Source organism: Alosa alosa, chromosome 22 (genome assembly GCF_017589495.1).
Source record: "Alosa alosa isolate M-15738 ecotype Scorff River chromosome 22, AALO_Geno_1.1, whole genome shotgun sequence".
NCBI lineage: Eukaryota > Metazoa > Chordata > Actinopteri > Clupeiformes > Clupeidae > Alosa > Alosa alosa.
In genome coordinates, this window is record NC_063210.1 from 5,522,121 (window position 1) to 5,532,120 (window position 10,000).

At 44.2% G+C, this 10,000-nt stretch overlaps 1 protein-coding gene across 4 annotated transcripts in view; it reads right to left on the reverse strand.

Moving 5' to 3' along the window:
- znf385c (zinc finger protein 385C) overlaps positions 1–10,000 on the reverse strand; it is a 126,749-nt gene that overhangs the window by 20,257 nt on the left and 96,492 nt on the right. For all 4 annotated transcript variants that reach the window (XM_048233741.1, XM_048233739.1, XM_048233740.1 and 1 more), the window contains one exon: positions 2,240–2,382. In XM_048233741.1, coding sequence (XP_048089698.1) covers positions 2,240–2,382 — 143 coding nt within the window. The remainder of the gene's footprint in view (positions 1–2,239; positions 2,383–10,000) is intronic.

Below are 10,000 nucleotides of genomic sequence, written 5' to 3' on the forward strand. Positions count from 1 at the left end.
TCTCTCTCTCTATCACTCTCAACCCCCACACACACACACACACACATGGCTGCTAGCCAGTACTAATGTGTTGTGAAGGACGTGGGATGACGTGGCTGGCTGCAGTGGTCTACTGCGCTCTGCTGCATGAGGAGCCCCTACTGCATGCTTACGTAAAACACACAAGCATGAAGAGACAAGAGAGAGTGACTCACAAAAGAACACAACCACCCTTCGTAATGCGTTTCATGCATTAACATATAAATGTGCACGCACACACAGACACACACACACACACAGCAGTGCAGTAGTAGCCTACAGCGCACACAATGCGGTTGCTACTTTCCCAGTCCCCCACACACACGTAGCATAGAGGCAGGTGATGTTTAACAACAGTTTAGGCATCATTATGGGCTCCCAGGGGAGAGTAAAGAGCCATTTGGCTGTAGTTTTGCGCATTACAATATGCTGTTTACAAGGGTCCATATTTAAAATGGTGATCCTGTCAGCAACAGATCTGCAACATCTCAAACGTGCAGAAATGCAACATCCCAGTGGGTTGCAGGTTCCTGTGTGGGGCACATTCATTAACTCTAAAAATATCCTTAATTATTAACCCTAATTTATAGCTGATGAAGTAATTTAGAGGTTTTTAAAATATTGACTAGTGGACTAATCCATAAACTGTATGTCACTTTAAGTTTAGTATGCATTCCTTAAGTACATCTCCTTTAATCAGTGCAAACCCAGACTGCATCTTGGGTTCACGGAGAGGTAACATGAATCAGCTGGAGGGACTAGAGGAAGGCCTTTAGCCCAAGTTCCCATCCTGCTTTGCTTGCAGTCTCTTCTTGTTTGTTCTCTGGACTGCATAGATGCCCAGATATCTCCCAACAAGTCAATTTGACAGTTCCCAAACAATAATTACCATTTAATGATGCGTTATATTATGGAACTTTTACTTTTAAGCTTCTAATTAAAAAAATATCTGAGATGCAATACTGTTTAATAGTGACAAAAGAAAAAATAAATCCTAAGTGTGAAAAGACATTTTCTGTGAATATAACCGCATGCTCATGTGCAGGCTGAGTGTTGTTGACCTTATAAGTGTGGGAGGAGCTCTAACATCCCAAGTCCAAATCAAGACAATTACACCTGGTGCTGTGACTGGAGTCTCAGAGTGAGCTGTAGAATTGAACTACTGTAATGTGGTATTTAGGATTATTGTTGTTGTACTGGGCAGAATTTGTATGTACTGTACATTTCATAGGTCATCAGAGTTTAATTAGTTGTATAAAAACAAATGATGATAGTTTGAAAAAGAAAATATTGTCAGGAATAATGAATAAACCACTGACAGGACAAACAGGACCTTAATGCACAAAGAAGGAATATCAGATAATAGGAATATCCAAAAGGCCCATTTAAATGAATAAAACTTTCTGCTGCATTCTGAGGAGCTGTGCAATGACCACGTGTCTCGTTCCAGAGTCACCTGTGGGCCAGGGGTACAGTGCTGGTCCCCATCTAAAGCCTGAGAGTGGTGGGGATGAGCTGCCCATTAGTCGGTCTAATCACACAAAACCGACAGGACACCACACGCTCACGTCTGAGCGAGGGGGTATCAGTGTGTGAGGGTTGAGACTTCAAAGAACACACACACACACACACACACACACACACAAATACAAGCACACCTATTCACACACAAGCCCACACACACACACACACACACACACACACACACACACACACACACACACACACACACACCACACACGCGCACACCATCACATACTGTGCACTTGCAGGTGATGAAAGAATAAAAAAAAAAAAACTCTGGCTTCATGTCGGAACTGTGAAACATCATAACTACAACTGAACCTACACACACGCACACACACACACACACACACACACACACACACACACACACACACACACACTTGAAGCAACCTCTCTGACCCCTTTTATGACATGTGGTACATCATGCTGGGGGCTAGTCTCTCTCCACCGTCTCTCTCTACACACACCCGCACACACACACACAATCTTTCTCACCCCTATCACATACTTGATAGCACGCACACACACACATACACCCTCTTTGTCTATATTTCTCTTACATACTTGATAGCACACACACATACACATACACACACACACACACACACACACACACACACACACACACACACACACACACACACAAACAAACGCAATCTCCACCAACACAGAGGTACACGACAGGCCCACTGACCGTGTTGAAGTTGGGGAAAAGGCTGAGGGGGGTCGTGCCATTGACCCTGAGGGGCAGGAAGTGCTTGAGGTCCAGTTGGGGCTGTAGGGGGCGGCCAGGCAGGGACAGCGAGGCCAGCAGGGGGCTTCCCTGGGCGGGACTTCCTGTTGAAAGAAGAAGCAGGAAGCAAATTAGTCAATCTATATTAGTTTAGGTTTGTTAATCAGTGGGACCCCACTGCCAGCGTTTATGGGTTGTACTTGGTACTTGGTGTTGTACACACACACACACACTCTAAAACACACACACACACACAAACAAAGTATAATAGCACAGGTAGACTAGACTGCAGTTCCCAGTGGAAACACATTTAGAAGCAACATTACCTTGAGCTCTACATTACAAATGAGTGTCTCTGATCTTGATATGATGTCAATGAGCAGCATGGCATGACTGGATTAGATGCAATCTTTCATAACAGAATTATTTTTAAACTGCATTAATAATGTAGAGACTCCAAATCACTTTGAGCTGTTCACCGTCAGTGCTCTCTGAAGCTGGTGATTGAATAACTTTAACAGTAACACGATAAAAAAAAGTAAATTTCTTAGCGCCACTTTCAGAGATATTGTCTCCATCCCTGTACAGATTGAGAAGAAGGACGGGACGTTTTTTTCATGTGTGACATTCAGGCTCTCGCTTCCTTGCTCCGGTGGCGCCTCATCTCTGTGTCTGTCCTACAGTAAGCGTTTCCTTCACTCAATTAAAGAGCTCTTTATCTTCCAGAGGTGAAACTTTCCTCCAGAGCGATTATCCACCGTGCACATTAACAGCAATCAGGACTTATTAAGAGCGCTTCTCTCCTCTTCTCTCACTCTTTCCTTCTCTCAATCTCTCTCCGGAGCTTTTACGCTTACTATGCAACACGGTTTCTTTTCTTATGCTCTCTCTCTTTTTTCCGTTTCCCTCCCTCTCTGTCTATCATTCTCCTTTTTCTTCTATTCTTCTACTTCTTCATCCCTTTGTCCTGTCTTCCCATGCCCCCCATGTGCCTCCCAACCGCCCCTACCTCCCCCTTCTCTCAGTGAGTGATTGAAAAGTGCGATGACTGCAGATTGCGGCGGCCCCGTTCCCCGCTCTCTGATTAGCGCTCTGATTGGTGATTAGCGTGGGTACAGAGAGAAGTTTAATTACCACCGTTTGTGGCTCATGCTAATCGCATCAGAGCGCGTGGATATAGCTACGCTCCCACAATGCCTTCCTTCCTTCCATCCTTCCTTCTTTCCTTTCCTCCTTTATAACTGGCTAAGACCCAACAACGCCAGTCCATCCTTCCATCCTTTCCTTTCCTCCTCTCTCCCCGCAGGGTCGAGGGTTAGCGTCACAACAGCTATACCCCAACAACACCGTTCCTTCCGTTTTCCCTTCATTGGTTTTCTTTTCCTTTCCTCTCCGTCACTTCCTGTCTCAACCTCTTCACGTTGGAACATCAGAACTGTCACTTTCAGCCTGGCACACACAAATGACCCCTGGCAGTGACATGAGCACATTACATGCGTGCGTATGTTCACTAGCACAAAATGGAATCTGTGTAACTCATTGAGTCATAATAAGATAGTGGTGATGAGGAGCACCACACGTGAGATCAATGTGGGGAAATTGGGAGGATGGGGAGGAAATGGAGCATGAAACCCTCCCCACGGTCGGGCACGAGCCAGCTTAAACTGGTTCAAACCGCTCCGTTGGACACTACCCCCCCACCCCCAAATAAATACACAATTCAGCTAAACACAGATCCCCCTTCTTCCATTTCGCCTCACATGCTGGGACTGTGATACTCACAGCAGGGGTAATCAGTTTGGTAGGGTAGGGCAGCATACCTGTCAACTAGTCACATTACACACGCAGCTCTGCACGACCTGCTTCTCATTCCATTGGTAAATCAGCTCCCCCCCCCAAACTCCCCTAAGCCCCCCCCCAGCCCCTCACCCTTCAGCCCCCTGCACCTGCCTCTCCCCACTCCCCCTACTCATCAACCCACCCCCCACTATGCATATCGCACACGCACAAACTCACAAAATCTGAGCCTGTGAGCGAGTGTTTCAATCCACCCATTTAACCTCCCCTTTTATTATACGACCCTGTAGTCTGCTTCAATCGATTTCAATTTAAGGGGGGGGTCAAGCCTGTAAGTGGCCTCAGCCCCCCCCCACACCCACAATTCCCCATGTGTACTGATCTCCTCCCTCGCTCCCTTATTTAACAAACAGCAAATCAACCTTATCAAGGGTGGTTATGACAAATTAAATACTACAAAAATATCTCGAACTGCACATGCACATACAAATTGTACTGACACCTTAGTCATTTGCTCTGTACCTTGTCATGAAGTTCAATATGAGAGGGCTCTGGTGTCTCAATGCTTATATTTATGTATACATATTAATCTATCATGTTATATAGTACATATTTTTCCCCAGCTAAATTACAGATTAACTGAATCACAATTTCATTTTCAAAAAAGGACATTTTCTATCATTCCTAGGCAGTGGGGCAGGTGTATCCCTACTGAGATCTGCAGCATTTTCACAGAACACACACACACACACGCTCACAGCTCTGTTGCCAGCTGTGTGTGTGTGTGTGAGAGAGAAAGAAAGAGAGAGAGAGAGAGAGAGAGAGAGAGAGAGAGCAAGCAGGCAGCAAGCCTCTCTGGCACTAGGCGCCAGGAATCCATCATCTCCATTTATGCCGTATCGATTTCCTCACGCCCTCTCTTTCTCTCTCTTTTTCAATCCTTCTCTCTCCTTCTCTCTTTCATCTCTGTGTCTCCCTTGCGTCCCATCAGCAGGGTGGGCCCAATCAAGCGTGGCAGTGGCGTTAACTTTAACAGAATGATCCCCTCCTTGCGTCGGGGCTGGCCTTCGTTCCATCTGAACCACGCTCACTGAGCTTTAGCTACAGGAGAAGTGGATGAAGCCAGGGCTGCTGGGACTCTTACGCCAACGCACACTATTAGAGGTGCTGTTGACCTTTTTTGTAAAATGATATTGAAGATCCCTGCACTGTTTTGATGTACTGAGGGTATTGAGAAAAAGGATCTTTAAGGTTGGGCCAGTGGCAGAGTAAAAGAAAAAAACTAAATGTACTGAGTGTACTTACTACTATTTTTAATACGGTAATGTATTATAATTAAATATATATAATATATGTATAATATAAAACATATTCTTATTTGTTAATATTTACCTTATCTGTGTTATTTCTGTTGTAATGTTTTACAACATATGCATAATGCCTCACAGTAACGCAATTTAACGATTATTCTGGTGAATGTCATTGTCAGTATTAGAAGACCTTTCTCAAGGACTGGGGCAGCACTGTCACACTTGATTCTGGAAACAACTTATCTGAGTGGCTCAATGTTTCACTGGCTGAATCAATACAATGCCTGAATGAAGGGAGATAATTACCTTTTATTTACTTTCCATTTAAATCTATTTTAGTTGCCAAGATTTTCCTTTGATGACTTACAAATGTCACCCAAGGTTGAAGTAATTGCATGTCAATATAATATTAATAATTAATAATAATAATAATAATAATAATAATAATAATAATTGTTTCCCTTTATTTCCATTTTTTAAAGTCGATGTCCTTATACACAAAAAATGTGTTCTCCTCTTCTTGTATAATGGGTGCACTTTTCAATTGCAATACTACAAAATAATGAAAATGGTTGCACTCCAAAATAGGTACTTTTATTTTCTTTCAATATTTTCTTCAGTAGTAGCAGAAGAAAATATTAAAATAAAAGTACCTATTTTGGAGTGCCACCATTTTTATTATTTCAAATTTTAAAGCAAGCACTGAATTTCTTCATCGGGAGCAGTAAAACATTTAGTATGTTTTTCACATACTACATTTAGTAATTTAGCAATTTTGTCCTCTATCACAAAGTGTGCCAGTGCGGCGCCCCTGTGGCTGTGAGCCTGAGGGAACCTGCAGGGCTCTCAAACCACTGCTCAGGTGTGGACTGCGGTTGTCCTGGTGACAGCGGGGTGGGAACGTTTCCTAACAGCCATCATGCAGCGGAGCGAAGCGAGGGTGGAGGTGGGGGGAGAGGAGGGGAGGTGGGCGCAGGTCTGTGGGTGCGAAAGAGGGGCACATTTTCAGCTAAAATGGGTCGTTCCACTTAATCTGCTTGTCAGGGACGAGTTTTGGGGACACTGAGTCTCTCTCTCTCTCTTTTTCTCTCATTTAATCCATCTCTCTCTCACTTTCTTCCTCACTCTGTTTCTCTCTCTCTCTCCCTCTCTCTCTCCTTCACCCCTCCCTTTTTCCCCCTGAAATTGATCTCATTAATCTTCCAGGCACTTACAATAAGTAGCTGGAAGAGAAATTTAGAAAGGCAAAAGGGGGTTGTTTTTTTAAAGACCGATGCTTGCACACATACTCTGGTGTCCTCACACTGGGTGCGCTGTCCTTAACATCCCACCCCCAACACACACTCCCTACCCTTGTGCTACATTTCAAATGTGTGTTTTTTTAAAAGTAAAAAAAAAAAATGGCTAAAGAGGAGAAATATAAGTCTTGACCGAAGCCTTTGAAGTGACATTTTGGGTGAATCAGTCTTCTGAGGCTTTGAGGAAGCTGGAGTTATTTCCAGTTCAGCTCTCAAGAATATAACTTGAAGGAAAAAATACAAGATTAAAGTGAAGACTGCAGAATAAAAAAAAAATCATGAGAATGTTTCATGTACCGTATGTAAAGCTAATGTTATGGGAAAAGCAGATCACACTGTGCTTAATTTCTTGTTTTGTAGGACCTCACATAGCAATTCAACATAGCAAAACTACACTTCATCAAAAAATCTAAACAAACTGAACTCAGAGTGAATATATAAATATTATTAGACAGATAGGCAATGAGAATCACAGGATCAGACACCACAGCATGAAGGGAACGTTATAAGACAGAGTTTGAATTTAAATTAAAATTTGAATTTGAGGAAGGATGTCACAGACTGCCTTTGTATTGACTAACTCTTCTATTAGCCTTCTTAATGTGAAAGTGACAGACAAGCAACCAAACAGCAATGAGAGCCACTAAACACTGCCATTACGATGACACAATGGGCTAGAGGTCGTGGGTTAGAGGTCACACCCAGGGCCCAGGGTCAGTGATTGAGGTCACGGTTCAGCTTAAAGGGACTAGTGGTTGACTGACTATTGACTTGTCTCAGACAATAATCCCACAATTCTCCTGTGTGAGTTTGTCGTGCGACGTGAAAACAAAACACACACACAAACGCCGGTGGCTGAGCAGGGAGTGCATTGTAATGTAAATATTCAAATGAAAAGCTCATGAATATTTATCAGCCCAACACACCTGGATGTGCTGCAGTGCACTAGCCAAGAGATGTGCTGATAGAGAAACAGAGAAACAGAGAGAAAGAGAAAGAGAGAGAGAGAGAGAGAAAAGACAGAAAGACTGCTAGGAGCCAAAATGAAACGTGAAACAGGAATTTGCTTCGGGGAGCTTAACAACCTCGGAGCGAGTGCTCCAGTCAGCCGAGAGCGAAGTGGAAAGGCGGAGAGCTGCAACTGATTAACAGACACGGGGAGACTCTAATGGCTGTTCGTGCACAACAATGCGGCCTGAAACCCTTCCAAACGAGGCTACTCAGCTCCGCACATAAAGAGCCGTCCAAAAAAGCACTCCGTGAGCCAGCTCCTGAAATAAAAACAAACAGTTCTGACTATCAGCAGAGAGGAATGAGAGTGACACTTGTGCCAGGCACAACAGGGCTTTTTCAGACACTGACAGATGCGTGGGGTTTTGTGTGTGAAATTTCCGGAATGTGTGGCGTCGTTTCTGGTCGAGCACATGCCCTTCGTGTCTGGAGCCATCTCATTAGGTTCTGATTAGCCAGTCAGGCCTCGGCGAGCCGGGCTGTACCAAGCTAAGCATGGCGGAGGAAATATGATTCACCGGGCCAAGGGGACGAGTGTGACACACATACACACACACACACACACACACACACACAACCAGTCTGTCAGTCAGATCACATGTGGCATTTCTTTAGTGCAGTTAGATGAACAGCGGGACGCAAAAATGCTTCTGGGTAAACAAGCTTTATTGGGTTCAAGGGGTAGGGACATATGCAATTTATGCTACATGTTAACTTTCTGTCTTTTCTTTCTTTGCAGTTGCTTTTCTCAAATGCCGTTCTTCGCCTTTCACTCTCTTTGGGTTTATCACAAGCTCAGTAGAAGTGTGCAAACACAGACCAGTGTGTGACAAGCTGCTGGGTTGTTCTTCTCAGTCTTCATCAGACCGAGGCTTCTCAGGCAACAGCACACTCTAGCCAAGGCTGAGGTCTGGCCCGAGACTGGCCCACCCTTGGCTGAGTTCTGGTTGTGGAGTCAGCAGCCATCTTGGCACACTGGAGGTGAACAAGTGACCGTGGCTGAGACAGAGAGAGGGTGAAGACAGTGTGTGATCCATTCCCAGGGAACGAGTGCAAATACAGACGGCTTGATCTCTCCATTATCTCGGGGATTAGCTATGATTACAGAGTGGAGGGCTTCATAATGAACGGGGTAATGGGGGGAAACTGCAGACAGAGACGGCTTCAGAGAGAGACAGAGTGAGATGGACGGACAGAGAGAGAGAGAGATGAAAGGAGAGAGGAAGGGAGGAAAAGGATGAAAGTGTAAGAAAGAAAGTAGGGCAGGAAGGAAGGAGAGAAGGGAAAAAAATAATTCAAGGAAAGAAGAAAGACAGAAAGAACAAGACAAATTGAAAAGAGCAGGTGTGAACAATCAACATATTTAAAAAAAAACCTTTAAAAATACCCTTCACCTGTCTGTCTACGGTCCTCTATAGTCGCAGTCACATACAGTAAAAATATTGACATTTCCCTAAATACATTACAACAACCTGTAAAATAAAACAAACAAACAAGCATAAAACAAACCCAGACATATTCTGAGAGACAGCTAACAGCTAGCGTGTACAGCTAACTGTGCATGGAAGGGAAATGAGCAGCACAGGCGAAGCTTGAACACATTTTGCCATTTCAGTAGATGTATGACATTATTCAGGCTGATAATAACTGTCACACATCATTCCGGAAAAACGGCAATCAAATCCTGCCTCATCAGATGGCATCAGCCGGAAAGCATTTTCCCCTGCCGTTGATAAAGCGTGTGTGTTTGTGTGTGTGTGTATAAATGTGTGTTTGTGTTGTGTGTGTGTGAGAGTATGAATATGTTTGTGCGCCGTGTGTGTGTGTGTGTGTGTGTGTGTGTGTGTGTGTGTGTGTGTGTGTGTGTGTGTGTGTTAGAGAGAGCATAAAGAGCATGTGTGTTTGTGTGTGTGTATACAGTATGTGTGTTTGTGTTGTGTGTGTATGAGAGTATGAATGTGTTTGTGCACTGTGTGTGAGTGTGTGTGTGTGTGTGTGTGTGTGAGAGAGAGAGAGAGAGAGAGAGAGAGGGACGATTGTGTGTGTGTGTGTGTGTGTGTCTGTGTGTGTGTGTGTGTGTGTGTGTGCTAGCATGAACTAAAAAGAGAGAACCAAAGGAGCAGCTGCTACCACCTGGCTATGCATTTTACCCTCAGGCTTGTACAAGCAATTAAGAGGACATCACCTTGGAGCATTTAACTAGAGAAAGGGACAGAGGGAGAGGGATGGAGAGAAGGAAAAAAAAGGAGGATGAATGGATTGTAGATGGATCAAGGGAAAAGAGGAAGGTTCCAAAAGAGAGGGAG